Source organism: Atractosteus spatula, chromosome 4 (assembly GCF_055471065.1).
Source record: "Atractosteus spatula isolate fAtrSpa1 chromosome 4, fAtrSpa1.hap1, whole genome shotgun sequence".
In the NCBI taxonomy this organism is placed as follows: Eukaryota; Metazoa; Chordata; class Actinopteri; order Semionotiformes; family Lepisosteidae; genus Atractosteus; species Atractosteus spatula.
Genome location: NC_142709.1, coordinates 56,082,749 through 56,105,721, shown reverse-complemented (window position 1 = coordinate 56,105,721; position 22,973 = coordinate 56,082,749). Strand labels below are relative to the sequence as shown.

At 41.2% G+C, this 22,973-nt stretch overlaps 1 protein-coding gene across 1 annotated transcript; it reads left to right on the top strand.

The window, feature by feature from the left end:
• The first annotated feature begins 1,056 nt into the window (after positions 1-1,056).
• Positions 1,057-20,251, top strand: psmd2 (proteasome 26S subunit ubiquitin receptor, non-ATPase 2). Its single transcript, XM_088914351.1, has 21 exons — positions 1,057-1,214; positions 2,050-2,106; positions 2,597-2,761; positions 3,804-3,925; positions 4,921-5,145; positions 5,855-6,013; positions 6,962-7,106; positions 7,519-7,579; positions 9,312-9,458; positions 10,408-10,514; positions 10,754-10,881; positions 12,069-12,156; positions 12,966-13,128; positions 13,368-13,469; positions 14,343-14,488; positions 15,380-15,463; positions 15,675-15,843; positions 16,883-16,977; positions 17,153-17,279; positions 19,182-19,300; positions 19,754-20,251. The coding sequence occupies exons 1-21, from the start codon at positions 1,110-1,112 to the stop codon at positions 19,934-19,936; spliced, it is 2,697 nt and encodes an 898-aa protein (XP_088770477.1). The 5' UTR covers positions 1,057-1,109; the 3' UTR covers positions 19,937-20,251.
• Positions 20,252-22,973: the final 2,722 nt, after the last annotated feature.

Sequence of the window (22,973 nt, the reverse complement as noted above, 5' to 3'; positions counted from 1 at the left end):
AAGGGTGGTAAACAGAGCAGTTGAATTGATCAAAATCAGTAGTCCAGTTAAGGGAAAAGGAATCTCTAATATACTTAAAGCATTTACTGGTGTGTTTTATAAAACCTCTGGGTCAGGATCTGTTATTTCTTTATTTTGCAGCCACTTTTAATTCCACCAGGGGCAGACTCAAGTACCTTATTAGCATGTCAGATCTCAGAAGGTAAGCAAGGCTGGGTCTGATAGGATGAGATTTTGAAGGGAATCTCAATGAAAGGTGGGTTGCCGCTGTAAGTGGTGGTGGTGTAGTGGTGCACCAGCAGGTGATATTCTTAACCATAATTTCAAAAATAGCACCTCACTATGGTAACTGGGGACACTGTGCTGTAAAAGTCACCCTTGAGTTGTAATGTTATACTGATGTCTTGATTACTTGGTCATTAAAGGTTCAATGGCAGTTTTTGGTTTATACTAGTAACTCTGGTGTCCTGACTAAATTCCACAATGGGGTTACACGATCTTGCAAGAGAACCCCTTTAATTTGCCTGGTAAGCAATTGCTTTTCTCTCTTACTGATATGTTGTGTAGTGGGACTGCTGGCACTGTTGTTCAGTCGTGGATGAATTTAGTCCCTGTCTGTATATAAAGCTCATTGGGATGAAAACTAATAACTAATAACTAACATATGCTTAAAGTTCAATTTGTGTAAATATGGGATCATTGTAATATGGAACAAAATCATTGCTGCTCATTTTATCTTGAAATATGAAAACAATACACGATTAGGTTTAACCTATACAAACGAAGTAATGCTAATTAACCTGAATTTAATCATTCTAAAAATTCCAACATAAATCTTAGTAACAGCACAGTATAGGAAAAGATAAGGAGCATAGGATGCTTGTATATTTAATGTAAAATAACGGAACAACAGCTGCATCTACTGGACAAAGTGTCACTTATACTTTCCTAACATCTTTTCGTTTTTTCCCCTCGAAGCGTCCGACGGGCCAAAGAATGAGTTATGTCCTTCTTCGCTTGCCGTTCACCGCGTTTCCCATCCTGCCCCGCTCGCTGCTTGGCAGCCACAGTACCGGAGCGCCAGAGGAATAGACAGAGAGGTTGCAGCAATGGAGGAAAGCAAAAACAAAGAGAAAACTCAGCCGGAAAAGATAGAGGAGAAGGGGCAGCAGTCGGCCGGGAAGGACAAGGAGAAGAAAGAGGAACAGGAGTTGGTGAGCTGGGGGTGTCCGGGAGAATTTTTTCGGTCTTTGATTATTCGGTTAGAGTGGCAGAGAAGTGAGCGGATTATACCTGAGTCACTGTCCGTCAGCCTGATATGGTGGAGTAGGCCGAGAGAGCTTTGTCATTCGATAAAATAACACACAGCACCGACTTTCTCTGTCAGAGTGCATACTGAAACTCATGCCTTCCTGATGCCGAAAATTTAAGTTACAATTTGGAAAAAACGTCTCGGTGATCAAATGAGGTTAAACGATTAAATAAGTTTGTGTTACTAAAAACAGCCAAAACACAGCTATGATGTCTTAATTCATTTCAATGCAGCAGGTGACGGCCAGAAGTTGCGTCTGGCATTCTTCACATGCTGTGGGATCATTTCATTTTGTCCTTGTTCACATGGTAAATTCACCTGTATTAATTAGTGAAACAGTGCGGTGACAATATTCCCTGAGGCACAACACTGCGTGGAGTTCAAAAGTTTTACCGGCTGCGGGGTCTGGAATACATGATGCCGAATGCAACTTTAATTATAATGGTGATTTAAATTTAAATATCCTACACGCAATTAATGACTTCGTGTAGAACAGTCTACATCAGTTAAAACGTGAAATGAATCGGATTGCTATTGGGTCGGCATCTCATCTGTTTTTCTTTAAGTGGGCATCGATCTGCCAAGCAGTGTAATCTCAGTGGTTATGAGATTGAGCCCGGCTTCAATAAGTAAGGATTCAGGAACTGTAAGGATTCAGTGCAAGTGTGTGTGTTTATGCTTGCTTTTAGCTGGTGTAAAATGTGCCTGTAATCCCTGAGATTTTTTGTATTTTGCAGTCAGAGGAGGACAAGCAGCTGCAGGAGGAGTTGGAGATGCTGGTGGAGAGACTCAGTGTGAGTACAAATTTGAGACTTAATCCGGGAGTTTAGATAAGAATGTTGTATCGAGACATGCATTGATTTTGTTAAATCAAGTTTCATTTTCCTGTTGTAGTAATATGTTCATGTATATAATTATTTGTATGGCATCAGTGTATAATAGTTAATAAAATGTCTTCACTGCATGATTGTCAAATTAGTATAAGATTGAGTTTTTTACAGGTGAGACAAACAACATCAAAGCTTCCATCTCCTCCCAGCTTGTTTCCATTTTCCTTTTAATGTTAACCTATAGCTTTGAGTGTTTTAAATTGAAAATGTTATGCATGCTGTAGTTGCAATTTACAGTCCCCCCCACAACCCTTTGACTGTTTGCTTGTCAGAATGTTTTATCACCTGCACTCCAATGTCACTGTCGTTTTATTCTCTTTAGCATAAAGGATAATCTGATGTGTGTGTCTGGGTCTTCCAACTCACTCTTTCCCACTTCCTTGTTCTCTCCCAGGAGGAGGACACCTCCCTTTACCGCCCAGCACTCGAGGAGCTCCGGCGCCAGATCCGATCCTCTACGACCTCCATGACGTCTGTGCCCAAGCCACTCAAGTTCCTGCGGCCGCACTACGGCAAGCTGAAGGAAATCTATGAAGGGATGCCAGCAGGAGACAACAAGGTGAGCCCTGGCTGCAGCAGGCAGCTTGCTGTGTAAAATATTTGGCTGGCAAAACATGAAAAAGAACATCATAATAATTCCTTAAACATATATAACCCTTTTCTGAACACTCCACTCAAAGTGCTTTACAGCTAATGGAGACTCACGTCCACCAATGTGCAGCATCCACCTGACTGTTGAGATGGCCGCCAAAGTGTGTCAGTATGTTCACCACACATCAGCTATAAGCGAGGAGGAGAATAGAGTAATGAAGCCAGTTCACAGAAGGGGATTATTAGGAGGCCATGATTGGTAAGCGCCAGGGGGAAATTTGGCCAGGATCCCAGGGTCACACACCTACTCTGAGATTTTAAATAAATAATAAGAATCAGGACCTTGGTTTTACATCTCATCCGAAGGATGGCACCTTTTTTACAGTATAGTGTTCCTATCACATCACTATACTGAGGCATTAGGACACATCCAGTCTGTGGGGTGAGTGCTCCCTACTGGTCCTGCTAACACCTCTTCCTGCAGCAACCTCAGCTTTCCCAGGAGGTCTCCCATCTGCTTAGCTTCAGGAGTTGCCAGTTGTGAGTTGCAGGGTGATATAGTTGTGAGGGAGTGAGGTTAAGTCTGTGGGTTGTGAAGCTGCTGTGAATGCCAGAGAAAAATCTGAATATTTGGGGCATAGTGGGACTGTCATCATTGGCCTTGTGTTAGTGTAGGTGTTACTGATCTCAAAAAGCCTTGCAGTTCATGATGACTTGGTAGTCCAGAGGTTAAAAGGTGGTAGAAGGCTTGTTACCTGGAGGTCCCAAGTTTGGCACCTGGTTTTAACAGGGTCTTGCTGTTAGTCACTGTACTTCACAGGCCTGGTAGTAAGTGATGCTGTCACAAGCAACTGATATCTTTCCTTTCTTCCTGTTATTTTGGACTCAGATTTGACATTTTTAAGTATGTGAAGCAGTTATTGAAGCTAATGGCATCATCTCATTCATCGTGCTGCTGCTGCTGAGTGTTAATGTTTCTCTCTCTGTCCTTCTTTTTGTCCCTTTCACAGCGCTTCTGTGCTGATGTGGTGTCAGTCTTAGCCATGACCATGAGCGGAGACCGCGAGTGTCTGAAGTACCGGCTGCTGGGTTCCCAGGAAGAGCTGGCATCCTGGGGTCATGAATACGTCAGGTCTGTTCTGGGAAGGGGAGTGCAGGAAGCTGGCCATTTTCTGTGCCTCTACTTTATGGTGAATGTAATGTTGTTGGATATGATGATTCAATGTGAGGATAACATGGATATAAATTTATAGGAAGCCAGTGTGCTTTTCAGCATTGCTGCAGAACCTTTGTTGAAATGACTTTAAATAAGTCAAACTTTATGAATCAAACATATAACATATGTGAAATGTATCATATATGATGTGCAGTACAGAACAGGATATTAGCATCATAAGGTTGTCACAAGGCCTATGACATTACATAAGAACAATTACTAAGAAGAGGAGGCCATTTGGCATTTGGCCTTTCTTACTAATTGATCCAAGGATCTCAACAAGCTGTTTCTTGAAAATGCCAGGGTATTACCTTTGATAACAATCAGGTAGCCTGTGTATGTTTCATACTCCCATCATCCTTTCTGTCAAGAATTGTCTCCTTTTTTGCTTTACAGTACACTTCCACATAATTACCATTAAGATTGACATTAACTCATTTGTTGGTGTGCACCACTATGTGGGGGGTCAGTCGTGTTGTTTTTTTGTGTGGGATTTTGTTTTTATTAACCTTGGGCTGCTCCTCCATAGCCTGCCTCATGGGGATCAGTCTTCAGTATCGAGTATTTTTAATCATACAGATAGGTTTGAAGACGAATATCCTTTTCTCCTAAAATATTTTTGAAGTTATATTTCAGTATAGAATGAACACATTTCCTAGAATCGGGAATCAACCTCCAAAAAATTGCTGTTGAATAAATTGACAGCATGTTTATTCAGTAGACCTAACCTATTGGAGAGTAGCTTGGCTTTCAAACTTTTCTTTCATAGATGGACTAAGTGACTGTTGCATGCCTGCAAAGTCTTGATTCCAGTTTTTAGCTAGATCTGTGCCAGAATGATTGTGAGCAGGGAGATAGCAAGCTCTGATGGGCATTTACAGTGTTCGTATGTGCCTGTGGTTTTCTTTCAGGCATCTGGCGGGGGAGGTGGCGAAGGAATGGCAGGAAGTGGAGGAGAGCGACAAGGTGCAACAGGAGACATTATTGAAGCTGGTGAAGGAGATCGTGCCTTACAACATGGGCCACAACGCTGAGCACGAGGCCTGCGACCTGCTCATGGAGATTGAGCGGCTGGACATGCTAGAGCTTTACATCGATGAGAACGCCTACGCCAAGGTCTGCCTCTACCTCACCAGGTGAGCAATCCCTCCGCCCCCTTGAGTCAGGAATGCACAAACCTAGGCAGTTACCAGATTCCCTGCAGCAGAGAGAGGGTGTTTCCACTGACTGCCTCCCTGTCTTCATTGCCACACCTTAACCAGGTAAATCAAACCAGCTCAATAGTAGACATGCTTCCATTATCTCTTTGTCCCAAGGAAAAGATAGGGAATGATGCATGTCTAGTATAGTGTCACCACAAGTGACTATTAATAATATGGAAGATATCTAATTGAATGCAACATTGGTGGATAATTTGACTAGTATTTTGCACTGGAGTTCCATTTAAATATAAATTCTTCAATACTTCAGTAAATTTAAGTATTAGTAAATTTAAGTCAGTATATTAGTAAGAACTAATTTATCTGAAGGGTTTCATTCAAGAAACAGATGGCTGAGATTGTTGAATCAATTGGTATCTGCCTGTCGGATCAAATAGGCCAATTGTTTGTAACCGTACTTATGTTCATAAGCGTACTGTCCTGTTCCCTTCTTGCCAAACATACTGATTCTAATGCTTCAGTATTACAAGGTTAATCTGTCTCACTAGGTGCCAGACTGTACTGAAAGCTAATTGTAGCCATATGGTGGGAATTGCACACTCTGCCTTAGTAACAGTTGAACTTAATTGGTACATGGAGGTAACAGGTGACTGTGTGACAGAGTTGGTCTCTCCCCCTATCTCAGCTGTGTGAGCTATGTCCCTGAGCCGGAGAACTCTGCCTTGCTGAAGTGTGCCCTGAGCATCTTTCAGCGGTTCAACCGTTACCCCGAGGCGCTGCGCCTCGCACTGATGCTGAACAACATCGAGCTGGTGGAGAACATCTTCACCTCCTGCAAAGACATGTAAGTCTGGCCCTGCTCTTCCCCCTCCAGCTTCCTCCCTTCCTGCCTTCCTGGTCAGGGGAGCCGGTCTGTTGTCTAACGCTCTGGTACTACATCTGCGCCCAGTGTGTTTTTAAGTTGGCGGTGGGTTTGCTGAAGTGCAGATCTTGTAGTTTCTGGAACTGAATAAAATTGCCACTTTTTTATGGAGCCGTAATATTCAAAATTGCTTTACATTTCCCTTTGCTTCCTGTATTCCACCTTGTATAGTATAATGTACAACTTGTGCATTATAAGTAGTTACATCCAAAGATTACATGAAAAAATTCAGCAAAAGCAAAACATTGATGGTATCACTTTCTCCACATCTCTGTAAGGATTGCTGTCCTCACTCATCACATATGGATCATGCTATAATAATGCCATCGATCTCATGAAAAATTCATTCTAAAGTACAGAGAAAAGGTTTGTGAATGCCCAAAGACAAATATGGAAGTTACATAGTTTAATCATGATGGCTTTCTTGAATCCAAACCAGTCTTTTTGTTTATATTAACCAATCATGTCTCTTGAAACAAAATAAAGAAATAAGTTACCGAGGATGTGAATAAAAGTGAAAACTCCTTGTTTCATTAGCTCAGTTAAGGGAATAATAAGAAGCAGGTGTTGTAATTAGATCTTGATACAGTAGTTTAGAAGGGCCCTCCCTATATAAAGAGCACCCTATATTGGTGAAGTGATGTCTAGAGTATAGACTGAACTACTTTTTTATTAAAATCATTTACTTGAAAGAAAAATACTTCTAGTTTATTTCCTAACTTTAAAATAATAACTTTGGAGAGAGCTCAGGACAGGGGCAGCAGTCTTCTATTTGATTCAAATTGATTTGTGGGCAGCCATTGAAGATTCTCGAGTTGAGTGAGTGTGAGTGCGCTGAGATCCCTCTGACCCTGGTGTGTGCTATTCCAGTGTCATCCAGAAGCAGATGGCTTTTATGCTTGGAAGACATGGTGTCTTTTTGGAGCTGAATGAGGATGTTGAAGACTATGAGGATCTGACTGAGATCATGTCCAATGTGCAGCTCAATAGCAATTTTTTGGCCCTGGCCAGAGAGGTGAGTTGAACAAAATACGAGGAAGACAGATGTTATACCATAAAGGAAAACTATTAATAAAGGAAAAGTACCTTAAAAATTAAGATTTGACGAGCACAGGGAATGAACGTGGGAGGTATCCTGTCATATACTGTATGTACCAAAACCCTAAGACCTGGAGATAGGTGCTTTAGAAATGTATTTAAAATATTTGAATTGTGATGTCAATGTGGATAGGTTTTATATTTCTGTCACTGCTCAAATTGCCAACTCTAATATTTCTTTCCATCTGTTTGCATCTTTATGTCTGTTTGTTTGCATCTAGACATCTTGTTTTTAATCTATAAAACAGTATTGCAGGATAAAATCTTCCAAATTGTATTTTTAAAAACGTGTTTAACTCCATTCTCTTCTCTTTGTTTGTGTTTTAAAGTTGGATATTATGGAGCCCAAAGTTCCAGATGACATCTACAAAACACACTTAGAAAATAACAGTAAGTATGACTGATGTATTTGTGAGATACAAAAATTTGAGAGAATTATTTCTGTACTTCTGCTAGTTTTATCACATTATTGTTAATGAGCTTTTGAACACAAAACACAACATTGATCTAACTTCACCTCCAGTTTGTATTAATAAACATTAAAGCAGTAATTTTACGTCAGATGGGATTTGGTTTATTTTGCTCTAGTATTCTTTCGCAGAGACTGCTCCATTCACACAGGTTGCCAAGTGTGTGTGATGCCATGGGTAATGCTCCACCACTGTTTTTAAGGTGTGACATCCCAAGCACAGGGATGGGGAAAACAGAGTTGAAGATAATTCTGGTAGACTAAATTCTGTAGGACGAAACCAGTAATATTACATTTCATTAGGCTACTCTCCTTATTTACAATATGTCAAATTGGGATGGACAATTCTATTGTCTCTAGACTTTTTAGGCCACTTCAAAGCACCTGAAGGTCTGAGTTACTAGTACATTACTGATGCAAGTGTGAAGCTTTTACAGCATTGTTGTGAGTCTGGATGTTGTGTTAACGGCTGGTGAGCGAAGGTGCTAAAAAAAATCTTACCTTTAAAATACATCTTATGTCTATTTAATACACTTGATACTGCGGTTAAGTTAACATGATTTGTTTCAGTTGTTAAAGTGAAAATGACATTATGCACAGTAAGGTGTTACAGTGGACATAAGCATTTAGCAATTAATTTAAACAGTCGTTTTCTGCACAATCTAGAGCAAATGAAATATGGAGAAAGGGGTAGTTTCCTTTAGCCTAACACAGGACTAACTGTTGGATTATATTTTATGTTCATTCATTAATATAAAAATGTGTTATGTATACTGGTTTCCACCACATATGAAACTCTGTGGGTTTGATGTTGAGTGTGTGATTCAGCAATGGGCATCATGTTGCTGTAGTTTGAAATCGGGAATATAGTGTCCGAGATATTAAGATGGCACCAGAATAGCAATTGGAGAAATTTCAATTATATTTTAGCCAAATATTTTATTCCTTGAAGAATTTCAGTTTCTCCTAATTCTCTTAGATATTGTGTTATTTCACCTCCTCACCACTGGAGGTAAGGGTTTCTTTTGTGATTTTTTTCCCTACTTTTGAGTGGGGAAAGTGAGTGTTCTCAACACACTTTCAGTTTGTTGGTCCTGTCAGCAGTTAATAAAACTGTGGTTGGATTAAAGGAGACTATTTCAGTAAAGGAAAAGCACACCAGAAGCAGTTTCTGTCCTTTGTTGTACAGCTTGGGGTATTTCAAAGATGTAGTTATTCTTTGACAGTTGTTAAAAATAAGAGTCATGTTTTAAGTTGAAGTAAACATCACTTTTGTCTTGTGCCTCCTTTCAGTACAAAAAAACAGTGTATGAGGTTCAGTTTAAGCCACTCTGTTACTGTTACATGTTTTTTGTGTAAAATATAGTTACTATCCACTTGGACAACCAGACTGACTTGTATTACAGTATCATCAATGGGTTCTACACTGTAGTTATCCTATTGCCACTATTATAAATCTGTTCATCTATATCTCCTGTAAGGCATGATTTCAATATATATCTGCCAAAATTCAGGCAGTCCCTGTCATTGTGACTGCAGCCCTGTTCTCCACGGGTCTTTGCCTTTTCCTCTCCCTTTTCTCTCACTTCTTTCTCTTCCTCTTTCGTTCTTGCTGGCATGACATCCGTTTTCCTTTCTATCCCTTTGTCATAGGGTTTGGAGGCAGTGGCTCCCAGGTGGACTCTGCACGGATGAACCTGGCTTCCTCTTTCGTCAACGGTTTTGTGAATGCGGCTTTTGGGCAGGACAAGCTGCTGACGGACGATGGCAACAAGTGGCTGTACAAAAACAAGGACCATGGTGAGAGGCTGGGGCATGAGAACGGAAGGGCCCTGCCCATATCAAGTGTGGCATTTTCTGCTCTCTTCTTGCTTAAGACCAGTGCAGTCTGCCTTTGGCCCATCATGCCATTGCGGTTGTCAGTTCTCAAATTCTATTAAATCCATCAGGTTTCTTCTTGAGTTCCACTTCTTACTCGGCTTGCATCTAACAATCTTGAAGAGAGAATCCATGCTTGCTGGTAAACCTGGAACATTGTTAATTCAGTTTTGTGCTTGAAAAAGTATTATACAGGGAAGGTCAAAGAAACTAAGGACAAAATCTATATATAAACACTGAGTCAGATGGCTGTGAATAGTGTTGGAAATAGCCAATGTTAATGTCAGCAAATGTGTGTTTTTGCAATATACTCGGAAGATCTCTTCATGTACAAAACATCTACAGCCTATCTGAAATCAGAACAGAGACCAGATACATGGTCTGGGATTGAAGGAATCCCCTGCTCAGACAGGCTAATATAACTGATATTTTTAGTCTTCAACTGAGACTGTAAGGGCACCTGATCCAAGTATTCAGAAACCTGAAAGACTTTGACAAAGTCAGCCCACTAGACGTTTCCAGAATTATGGGGACACAAATGGAACTACAGGAATGTGGATTTATATTTTAGGACGGGGTGCACCTTTTTACACAAAGGGTTAGCTGACCAGCCACACTGTCAAAATTAATACCCTAGCTTCTTTCAAGCAATTGCTTCTAGCAATCAAATGAATGGGTTGATTTTTGTAAGTTTTGTTCTTGTGTGCTTTATTCATCATGAACAGGCATAATAGGTTTCTGTGAGTGATATGTGTGGAACTGTTAATGTATGATGCTGTGTGCAATTAGCTTGCAGTGCTGTGGGAAATGAGCAGCCACAACATGTGTGTTATTCTGTGCTATTACTTAGTGTTCTTCTCTCGCTGTGCAGGTATGCTGAGCGCTGCTGCCTCCTTGGGGATGATCCTGCTCTGGGACGTAGATGGAGGGCTGACACAGATAGACAAGTACCTGTACTCCTCTGAAGACTACATCAAGGTTAGGGAAATCGGGCAGTCTTCTCAGCTCCAGTAAATCAAAAGGCATCCACAGAAAAAGTGCAATATGTCTCAGGTTTTACAAGCTGAAAATGACTGAGTGTAAATTAACACCATTTGTTTAACAGTGTGCAGGATATTATAATAGTTTACTTTAATATAATCTCTCCGATTGTGCTGAAATCTTACTTCCCCTTCTCATCAGGTTTTTTGCTTCTCTCTTCCCCTCTCCCCTTGCAGTCAGGTGCCCTGCTGGCCTGTGGAATTGTGAACTCAGGGGTCAGGAATGAATGCGACCCTGCCCTTGCATTGCTGTCTGACTACGTGCTCCACAACAGCAACATCATGAGGATAGGGGCCATCTTTGGGTGAGAGCTGCCTGCTGGAGACATTCACACACTCTTATCTACACAGACTGTGCTGTGACCCTTGAGCTCAGACCTGGTGCAGGGGTATCTGGCATTGTCTGGATTTTGTTTTGGATGTGCTGTATGTAGTTTCAGTGAATTCCCCCTCTGTTTAAGATGTAGGTTTACTCTAGGGTAGGGATGGCCTACCATGATGCTGGAGAACTAAGACTTGGAAAATGTGAGTTACTAAATTGGTCAAACCTGTAGTAGTTCAGTCCAGAAAAGCCAATAATGGCACAAGGTCTTTCTGTTTTTATTTTGAATGGTTTTTAAACTACTTAATTTGAACATATTATATCCTCCAGTGGCCAAAGCTCAATTGTTCTGTTTAGAAATTGATGATTTATAGTCGACCCCTTAATCCCTCCGTTCGTGACATCATATAGTGCTCCAAGAAGGCACTGGTGGCCCTTCAGATCCAGGGCAGAAAACCACTAGGCTATATTGTTTTAATGCAGTGTAAGTCCCATCCTAAGAAGGATTTTCTTTTTGTGGTTACAATCAACTGAATAACACTGAGCTTGTTGCCAACCTGCCAACCGGTGATATGCTGAAGATTTTGTCTGTGATGTTGCAGATGTTATCTGTGAAGTTTATCTTGATCAGTACAATTATACATTTCTGTTGCTGGCCTCTTGAAGTGTATATATGCATATGAGTGTGTATTCTTAAATATTATGAAAGTATTTGTAAACAATTTTAATCAGATTTAAAACAGTCTATCAGATTACTTTATCTAGAGTTACTGATCCTGAATATATAATTACCCAGTTGCACAGTGAATTAAGTTTATATTGTATATTTTTAGCTGTTCATGTTATATGCCATTCATAAATTATGCATAGGTGAAGAAGTCAGAGTGCTTTAGAATTTAATTGATTTTCCACATGTAAAAGTAAGTTTTGTGTGGTTACCTTTCTTCCATTGTATTTAACAATTCATGCTTTTGAAGATTTTTAACACTTCAACATTTTTTAAGTTGCTTCTCGTAGTGAGCTGTTCAAGTGAACGTTGCTGGCTGTTTGTTTTTATTTCACTTGAAAGATGGTTACACAATCACTGGGCGCTTCTGAGCCGGAGGTTGGAAGCTGCAGCATAGGCTGGTGCGCGATGCTGAGCGACATGTGTGTCTGCTGTCTCAACAGGCTGGGGTTGGCATACGCTGGTTCGAACCGTGAGGATGTGCTGTCTTTGTTGCTGCCTGTTATGGGTGATTCCAAATCCAGCATGGAGGTAAGAAGCCATGCTGCCAGGGGCGTCATTACAGGATCCCACTGTACAACTACGCAGTCCATTTCAAGGTTTATTATACAAATCGATGTGATGGAATGGAAAAGAAAAAATAATGCATATGCATTGTTTTTTAAACGTTTTCTGTCTAAACTTCTGACAGATTACTGAAAACCAATATGAGGTACTAAAATCAAGGTTGTGGCTTATGTTTGTGAGCCTACAGCATGTAAAAACTGGAAGTGCTGTGCATTATAAAAAAGGTTGAAAACAAGAGGAGGGCATCTAGCCCATCTGTCAGTAGCTAATTAATCCAAGGGTCTCATCGAGCTGTTTCTTCAGAGAAGCCAGGGTATGGGCTTCAGCAATGGGTAGCTTGATCCCTACTGCCACAAGCCTTGGGGTAAAGAAGCCTTTGTTCCTGGTTTTAAATGCACTTCCACATTGTTTCCTTTTGTGTCCTCTGGTTTGTTACACTGTGAATTCTGAAGAAATCCACTGGGTTAACTTTGTCACTGCCTTAAGAAACACAAGGCCTATTCCCAAGTCACATATCTGAAGACAAGCAGCAGCTGTACAACTGCAAAGCTAAATTCACACTGGACTTCTGTTGCCAGTCTTCAGTAACACACTTTTAGTCTCAGTGGCATTTCAATTATTTTGCTCTCCGTCTAATCTTTTTAAGATCTGTTTTGATCACTGTACATCCTCTTACTGAGTCTCTTTCAATTTTGTGCTACTTCTCCCTTGCCCCTGTAGTTTCTGTCTCATGCCTTTGTGTCTCACACTCCCCCCCTTCTTCCTCTCTCCAGGTAGTGGGTGTGACGGCGCTGGCCTGTGGGATGATTGCTGTGGGCTCCTGTAACAACGATGTCACCCCCACAATTGTGCAGACCATCATGGAGAAGTCAGAGCAGGAGCTAAAGGACACCTACGCCCGCTGGTTGCCCCTGGGGTTGGGTCTCAACCACCTGGGTGAGGGGAGAGGAGGACTAGAGCTCTCTGCCGGTCTGCCTGTCTGTCTTCCTTTTTGTCTGTCGGCAGTCCCTCATCAATATCTTTTATAACTAATTGTTTCTGTCTCTTCTCTCATCCTCTCCCCCTACTTCTATGATGACTGTATGTGCCAGCAGCCACAGTGCTGGTAGTTCCTTAGCGAGGAGGCTGTTGTTGATCGTGTTATTAAGAGTTGTATCTCTCCATTTGTCTCGCAGGTAAAGGGGAGGCCATTGAGACCACGCTTGCTGCCCTGCAGGTTGTCCCAGAGCCATTCCGCAGCTTTGCCAACACACTGGTAGAAATCTGTGCCTATGCAGGTCAGTGCCCCACATGTGTAAGATAGAACACACTTCACAGCTTAGACTTAACCTACTGGGTGAGCTCCACTTACACTTTTTTCTTACACTATTTTGTGTTAGAAAATGCACTATCTGCACACTTGTGTACACAGATTAAGATATCTTAAATTAAGAGCCTGTATATATTGCAGTTTCACAGGCACTGCAGTACAGTAATTTTGAACCCTCCATCACTCGAGGTTATAAGCAAAAGCCTGCAGTTTGTAAAAACATGAAATGAATCAATAGATTCATTTTGCTGAATTTTTACAGCTGGGGATTATTCTGAATCATTCCAAGTGAAATACCTTACTCAGCAGTAAAATACCATGATCCCTTACTCTGGTTGTACCCTTCCTGTTGTGAGTGCAGATGCCAAACCACTGGTCCACACTGCTCCTATTGTAGCATACCTCATATATGTAAGCTTATTATTAATGAGTTATAAGCAGTTTCAGGCATCCCTGTGCTAGTTACTGTTTACTCATTAAATTCCAGTGACCAGCGCTCAGGTTGCAGTGATTTCCTTGCTGCTTTCATCTCAAACTGCATTATGCACAGTGACAGACTTCAGTCCTTACTGATGGGCCAGAGAGAAATTGTTCACTTTACAGTCACTGAATTAAGTGACTTTATAACAAGATTTCTGTATTTTTAAGAGTTTACATAAATTCCAGCATTTCACTCCCCTTTCTGTCCACGCCTCTGCACTCTCCTCTCATAAGAATATAAAGTTTAAAAAGGAGAGGAGATTATTCAGCCTGTCTTGCCCTTTTGATTGGTAGCTAGTAGCTGATTGTAGTTCTTTTCTTTCTGACTCTCCTTGTTCCTCCTTTCCCTCTACCTCTCCAGGCTCAGGCAATGTGCTGAAGGTGCAGCAGCTGCTCCACATCTGCAGTGAGCACTATGACAACAAGGACAAAGAGGAAGATAAGGATAAGAAAGATAAAAAGGAAAAGGAGAAGAAGGAGAGCTCTCCTGACATGGGCTCTCACCAGGTCCGGCACACAAGCCTTGCTGTCCAGCCAGCACCAGCTCTGGCCTTCTCAGCCTAACACCTAACAGCCTTTTCAGTGTAAAACCTGAAGTGAGCCGTCTCAGTGCGGCTTGTTACCCACTAGCTCTTTTGCCAAGTTGAATCGAAATCAAACCACAGAGCTCTGGCATCACCCTTGTCGTCATCATTGTTGCTGCAGTTAGGAATTATTGGTGTTCTAATTTTTTGTATGCTTCTTATTGACTTTTTAAATGTTCAGCACTATTAAAAATTCGACCTGTGCCTCATCTAAAACTGCTAATCGAATTCTTTGCTTTTTCAGAAATGAAAAGGTGGAAATAGTCCCTTAAATATTTAGTGACCAAACTTTAAGATTCCTATTCATTACTACTTTGATATTTGATATTGTTTTGTTTATAGTCTGCAGAATTTGGTCTCTCTGCTGTTTTTACCTGGTAGTTACATACATTTTGTTTCCTTCAACACCCAATAGGTGTTATGATATCTGTATTTTTTATTATTTTTTGTTTTCGTTGTTTTTTTTACCTAACCTTTAGAATTTTAAACAGTGCTTTGTTAAGGATCTTGTTTACCCAGCTACCGACATTTCATGAGTTACTGAAAATTACTGAATGCACACTATTCCACATGTATAATAAGGCAGTTTTCCTCACATACAAATGTTTTCCCATTCACACTTTAATTTGTTTTATACCAGGATAACACATGGAAAACCCTAGGAAATATTTAATCAAACGGGCATTACAAGAATTAAACCTTGTTTGTGTATACTATGTAGCAACAGTGCTTCATCTTTGGTGACAGGACGATGTCATAAGAAATATAGATGGTTGATGATTGTCTAAGTAATGCTCTCTGTGGTCCCCAACAGGGTGTTGCAGTGCTGGGAATCGCACTGATTGCAATGGGGGAGGAGATTGGGGCAGAGATGGCCCTTCGGACATTCGGACACCTGGTTAGTACCGACACTCTTACCTGCAAGAAGAAAGAATACAGTTGAAAAATCAGAGTAAAAAAGTGCTCATTTAGCGTGCCCTGTTGACTTCAGGGTGGTGATTTATATTTGATTAAAATGTTAAAATGTGTGCAGGCATTAAATTTGTTTTCCATATAAGATGAAGAAAGTGGTTTTATGCTTTGTTCTGCCCAACTCTGTGTGCCATCAGCTGCGGTATGGGGAGCCCACCCTGCGGCGGGCAGTGCCTCTGGCGCTGGCACTGATCTCCGTGTCGAATCCACGGCTCAACATCCTGGACACACTCAGCAAGTTCTCCCACGATGCTGACCCCGAGGTGTCCTACAACTCCATCTTCGCCATGGGCATGGTGGGCAGCGGTGAGTCTGGAGGGGGGCATTGCTGCCATTCATACTTCTGAGTACTTCCAAGCACCGCTGGTGTTCACAAAACAGACAGCTGTGAGGGTCTTCCGTGAGTGACACGTTGAAGACTAAGTAGTGGTAGTCTAGATATCGAGGGAACGTTTTCATAGTTTTACCTTTAGTAAACCTTTAGGTTTGATATTTAGTCTGTAATAAATGATTTTATTAGGAGAAGCATCAGAAAAGGAAATGCTTTCACCATGACATGTTTTGTTGCAAGCCAATGCCTGTGATTATTCAGCAATCTGTTTTTTAATTCTTAGCATTGATGCTAACCATTGGTGCACAGAAAAAAAGTATTGTTGGCTTGTCACTAGAGGGCGCCCCTTACAAATGCCACATGCAGTGGTTTCAGTCACAAACCACAACATGTTTTCTGGAAAAAATTTCTGAAACCACATTGTCTGAAATGGAGGTGCAAGCGTCATATTCTTATGCCTACTGTTAGACATGCAGCTTATTGTTGTGGGTTTGCTATGACAGTGTCTGGACAAATTCTTTTGGAAATGATTTTGAATTTCTCAGTTTGATAATGGCTTTTCCTGATATTTTACATTAATCAATCTTCCTTATTCCTGCAGTCTCTCTGCTTTCACTGTTTCATTACATCTGCATTAAGTCATTATTTTGGTTGGCCGGGCTTGTAAGAGCCATGAGACCTAACTCTTAGTAAATCTCTGGTATAATCATAGCTGAGTGTGCTGGAACAGTAAAAGCGGGGTAGAATGAAAGAAGGCTGGGGTGAAAAGTAGAAATTGAAATATCTGGAACATTTAAATAGCTAAACCACATTTGTAAGGGCTAAGGGATTCTTCAGAAGCATTAACTATATTCTACAAAATGTGTTAAAAAGAAACCGCATTCCTTTAACTGAGTTTTGATCTTCTGTTAATGGAAGAAGTATCAACTATATCTCCAGTTCTCTCTTTCATGATATGCACTCATACAAAATTTCCATTTCTTATCTTGTTTTGTCTGCTGTCCACACTGCCAGGAACCAACAATGCCCGTCTGGCTGCCATGCTGCGGCAGTTGGCACAGTATCATGCCAAAGACCCCAACAATCTCTTCATGGTTAGGCTGGCACAGGTGAGGGAGCTATTGTAGTTGGTACTGATCCCTGCAGCATGTGTCTGTATCCCCTTCTGAACCTGCCTGTATGTTGGTTTAAGTATGTATCTGTGTATTTGTGTGAGTCTCTCAGGCTGAGGGCCTTGGCTGCTCTGAGTTCTGAGTGTGAGGTGGTGTCATGTTGTGTTCTCAGGGTCTGACACACCTGGGTAAGGGCACCTTGACCCTGTGCCCCTATCACAGTGACCGGCAACTCATGAGCCAGGTGGCCGTGGCAGGACTGCTCACCGTCCTCATCTCCTTCCTGGATGTCAAGAACAGTAAGTGCTAAGACTGCATTAGCTCTTTTTCCATCTTGCTTAGTTTTTCCCTCTCCCCATCTGTTATCCCTTCTCTTTTTTTTCCTCCTTGTCCTTGTTTCTGCCTCTTTGTTTTTGGTGAAGTCCACAGTCCTAGAATTAGGATGATTTATGGATAAGTGGATTTTGCATCCAATTTTATATAATAGAGGTATTCTTACCTCAGCATTGTTGGATTAAATTGTTGGACATAATTCTAGTTCACTGTAGTATTAATCAGGATATTGACTAACTGCTGTGACTTGGTAGCATTTTCCAGGCAGTCATTGTGAGCATCTGTCCCTGAGTGTGTGTGTATGCACTAAAACATTATAATTTATCCTATTCAAGCAAAATGAAGCATTGAAATAATTTATCTTTAAATGTTTAACTATATATATCATCATGATGTGTATGTCAAGGCTAAAAAGTTTCTAAAAGATCCTGGAAATGTCCCGTAGTAACTTTGTGAAAAGAGTGGAAACCCTATATTTCCAGCACATCAGTAAAAACAGTTTAAATCCAGTTCTCATAGAATATGAGAAAAACTGATGAGGTGAGAATCAGAGGCTGCTTTAGAATACAAATTGCACAGGAACAAGTAGGTGCTAGTTCCGTGCTGAAAAGCAAAAAAGGACGACAAAATGTTTCAACTGTGAAGCGTCTTCAGGTGTATAAGGAGAGCATGAGAATAATGAGTGAGGAGGACAAAAGGTGTGTGAGAATGGAGAGGGACAGGCAACAAAAGGGGACTAAAGATATGAAAATCTGTGAGACATACTCCAGGGGAGCGTAGTGGGTGGAAATCTGTAAATGAATGGTGAGATTTAAAAATAAGTCAGTCGATCCATGAGAGCTGGGGGAAGTTGTGAGCCCTGTTTAAAAGTAATTTTGCAAAAGAAAGGATTGTTTCTTTAAAAACACCAGGAGCAAAGGTTCTCTTTAAACTGGGTTCACACCTTCCCCCGCACTCAACGATTGACTAATTTCCATTTCTTTGGACCTACTTTGTTGCTTTTCCCGGTCCGTGCTCACATATTCTTTCCTTTGTCCCCTTACTCATGCCTCTGTCTCAGATTCTTACATTCCCTCCTTCCCCCACACACCTAAGGAGACTCAACAGCTGAAACATTTACTTCTTCCTATTTCCTTTTCAGCATGGAAATGACCTCTTGTCTGTTCATAATAAACTTAATTCCAGCTACTTAAAAACTGCAATTTAAGTTTCCGTAAGGGTCCGTAACCCTCTAAATTGCAGTTTTAAAAATAATTCTGGTACATAAGATGTTTTACCACTTGGAGGATAATAAGCAGTACAAAATAAATAAATATCCATTCATTTTTAGGCTTTATCTAATTCAGGGTTGTGGGGGAGCCAGAGCCTATCCATGCAGACAGCTGGTGCGAGGCAGGGTACACTCTGAACTGGACACCAGTCAAACACAGGGCAGACATACATAAAACACAGACACTCACACCAGGACCTATTTTCCCAGAAGCCAACTTAATTTACCAGTATGCCTTTGGACTGTGGGAGGAAACCGAACCACGTGGAGGAAAACCATACAAACGCAGGAAGAAGATATACAAAACTTCACACACTCCAAACTAATTTCAGGTCAATCATTTATCCCAAGGTCCCTGTGCTGCAGGGCAGCAAATGCTAACTACTGTGCCACAGTGCCACCCTTACATACATGTATTAAAGATTATTTAAAATATTTTATTATATGAAGGCTACAGTAGAAATGAAACCAAATACTCTTTTAGCTGTCTATCTTGATGCTCTTGTCTCTTTTTCACCTTTCTGTTGTCGGTAGTAATTTTTTGTTGCTGAGCCTTGTCTGCAGTGCCACTCTCATGGTCCTCTCTGTCCCGTTCTAGTTATCCTGGGGAAATCCCACTATGTGTTGTACGGGTTAGTGGCAGCAATGCAGCCCCGCATGCTGGTGACGTTCGACGAGGAGCTGCGCCCGTTGGCGGTTTCTGTGCGTGTTGGACAGGTGAGTCTGGAAGGCGACCTGCAGTATGTAACCTAGTCAAGAACAGAAGTCTCAGTAACCACTTAATAAACAACCTCTGTTTGTCCATTAAATCCAGTTGAAATTATGATTGTGTTTAACTGTTATAATCAAAGCTGCAGCCCCAACTTGTGCCACATTCTTTATTAATACATTCGTTCATGATGCAGAAATTACCACTTTGTAACAATTATACAGGTAATAGCTCCCCTTTAGTGACAACACTGCTAATATTCAGTAGTTAAGCTGGTATGGATTGAAAAAGACATGGCTTCAAGTGTCTTAATAAAGATGGAATGGAATAGTGCTTCACACCTAATGTAGTCCTGAGAAGCTTGCAGTCCAGATAACTGAATGATTAGACTAGCTGCTATCCTGCAAGAGCAGACAGGCTGGTGTTGGGGTGTTAGTTTCATGTGTTTTGTGTGTCTCCAGGCGGTGGATGTGGTGGGACAAGCAGGGAAGCCCAAGGCCATCACAGGCTTCCAGACCCACACCACACCGGTGCTGCTGGCCCACGGGGAGAGAGCCGAGCTGGCCACCGAGGAGTACTTGCCCGTTACGCCCATCCTGGAAGGCTTCGTCATCCTGCGCAAGAACCCAAACTATGACGCCTAGAACTCCCTCACCCCCTATGGGGGCTCTCACTGCCCCTGGACTTGTCTCACTCTCATTCTGTTGTTTTCTGCCCCCTGGGCTAGGAGAGCCATCTCCTGAAGAAGGAGACCACAATGCTGCGAGAGGAAAACCAGCACCCACGGATAATGCGTTTTGGCAGAAGTTTATCATGTTTTTTTTTCCTTTTGTAATAAGCGCATGAAATGCCAGTCTGTTATAACCAGAATTATTTTTTTTGTTTTGTTGGTTTTGTTACAGTACTGTTAAAGGTTATGAAATAAATTTATTTCTGGTCCACTCTCTGGACTGTGAAAATTTGTTTCGGTGTGTAATTGGAGACCGTAATTGAAGGGCTGTAATGTCAACAGAAAAATTATTTAAAAAACCCTACAGAATTTTATGAATGCATTGTGGACTGTCATAAACAAGGTTTGCAGTGCACAGGCAATGTTTTGGAGTTGCAATAAAGTGCTATGTATTTTTTAGCATGGGACAAACTGTCAGTAAATCCATGTATTAAATATTCTAATAAAATTTCTTGTTCTCTAATTGCTTTCAAGCAGAGGGTTAAAAACTTTCAGTGTCCATTCAGTTCAGTAAAGTTCCCCAAGTCTAAACTTAATTTGAATACTAATTTGTTTCTGCTGTCATTCTGCATTGAAAACCTGTAGCTGTACTTATATTGATATATGCTGTGATTAGTGTTCTGAGGATTTTTCTGGTACATATGGTGTTAATTTACTATACTGCTTTTCTGCCTTGTGAACCTCCTGTTAACCAGGTGATCATTTTAATTATATTTTCCTGCTTTCTCTGTGCTGGTCACAGACGTTTTTCAGCGGAGCTTTGAGCGAAAGTTAAAATTAGAACATAATTTTGACTGCTAGATAGACTTATGTTATTTTTGTATATATTTACCAGAAGAGAAAATTCCTTGAAGTTTCAGACTGGAATGTGGAAGAATGTAATGCTCTCACATACAATAGCTGCTGGCATGCCTGTGATGTCGCACACATCTCTGGGTAGAACTGCTGTACTGCTGTGCTGAAGGTCTCGGTTCCTCTGCATCCTCTCCTGTGTACATTAGAGCAGTACTCCTGATCCTGGAGTGAAACAGCCTTGACAATTCTATAGGTAAACCACACTCCTCAGTAGCTACAATATAACTAAATTGTAATTAGGTCAATGACTCACTTTCCTCACATAATTCTGGATTTTCTTGCTCTATTCCACCCCCCCAGCAACCCTCTCCCTGTATCACTGAAAATGTGGGGGCACAGGTTTCGTGTGACTTAATCCTGTCCTGTCCACTCTCTTCTAACACCTTCGAGTTTCATGCTGTTTATCACACTGGGTGGAGTAATGGCGAGGACTTCAAACTATAAAAGGATGTGGATTCAACACCCAGGTGGGACACAGCTGGGTATTGAGAAAGGTACTTCTCTCAGATTGCTTTAGTGAAACACCCTGTTGTATTCATAGGTAGTTTGTAAATGATAGCTTGTTCTTAACCTGCCAATCAGCTTATGTTTGTGTTACCATTTCAATTCCCCTGAGCTGCCTAGCTGGGTTTTCCTAAACGAGTTGAAAGGTTTCCTCTCATTTATAACTTGTAATCAATTGATGTATGTGTCCCAGTCCTGTTGTTGTTTCCTCTGTCTGACTGACATATCAGAATCATGACTCTGGTACCCCTGAGTGGAAAGCAGTGAGGGTAAAGAACATTTTCTGGCCTGCCTGTTTACAAAATCCTCTCTACAACCCCCAGCTTTTAACAAATTACACTACACTGACACTAAAGAAACCTAAACATTTTAAATATCTATCCTTTTGCTCATTGCAAATAGTTGCAATAGTGCTCCTCCAACAGCACCTGGAGTCATAGGGAGGCCTGTAACTAAAAACTACATGTTTGTGTATAACCATGTCTTCTGTTTGCCTTGTGAACCCAAAAGTATATCGGTGCCATTTTCCGTAGCTTAGCATTATTAGGGTTAGTGCATTTTTATCTTAGGATCACCAGTCCACTCACAAACACTAGGACTGCTTAGAGATGCCAGTTAACATAGGCAGTGCGTCTTTGGGCTGCGAGAGTAAACAGAATCACCTGGAGTAATCCAACAGGGCAGCTAGGAGAAATGCAGACTTCACACGGAATCACCCCGAGCCAGAAGCAAACCCTGGAACCAGGAGCTGCAAGGCAGCAGTGCTAACCATCACGCCACTGCGACACACTCATTATATGCTGTTATGGTAGTTTAGCATTCAGAAGAACCTGGGAGATGAAAATGAATGTTCTGAACCCAAAGATCAGTTGCTCTTTAGTCAGTAATATACTTTCATTTTAGAAATTTTGAGGTTAGCTTTCCTTCAATTTAACTAAAATCGCACTGGTAAAAATTGGCTACATTGGTCAGCACAGACAAGATTACAGATGAAAGAATAACAACATTTCGGCCGTGGAGCCTTCTTCTGGTGTCAACACCTGAAGAAGGCTCCACGGCCGAAACGTTGTGGTTTCTTTCTTCTTTTTTTCAGCATGGAATAAACCAATTACTTGTTCCTTTGCAGCCTACGCGTGCTGACGCAGCTACCCACCCAAGATAACAGATGGAAAGAAGGGGATGCTGTGACTAGCAGTAGATAAGTCACCACGCTATTTCTGCTGGCCCAAACACTTTAATCATCAGTGTGAAAAGCATAAATTTGATGCTTTTTAAAAAGGCAGTGCATTGTTGTGCTCCACTGTCACCACACTGTCAACTGAAGGTGGTCATTCCACTGCGTTACAAATTGTGAATGTGCTTATCACATTTCAAGGAAAAGCAATTCCTGGTAAGGAAAAGCACATTTTTGTGTTGCTTTTATTTAGAAATAAAGAGAGGATATAGAAAGCCTGCACTCAGGTTTTGCTCTTCTGTGGTGTCAGATGTAACACGTTGTGATCAACCAATGGTTTCAAGTAACCATAAGAACTGGGACACATTCACTTCGGGTAAATCTTGGTGTGAAGTGCAGGGTGTAAAATTCAGTATTG

Coding starts and splice junctions, on each gene's coding strand:
- psmd2 (XM_088914351.1), top strand. CDS start 1,110: ATGGAGGAAAGCAAAAACAAAGAGAAAACTCAGCCGGAAAAGATAGAG. Junction 10,882..12,068: donor AGGATAGGGGCCATCTTTGG/GTGAGAGCTGCC, acceptor CTGTCTCAACAG/GCTGGGGTTGGCATACGCTG. Junction 15,844..16,882: donor CATGGGCATGGTGGGCAGCG/GTGAGTCTGGAG, acceptor CCACACTGCCAG/GAACCAACAATGCCCGTCTG.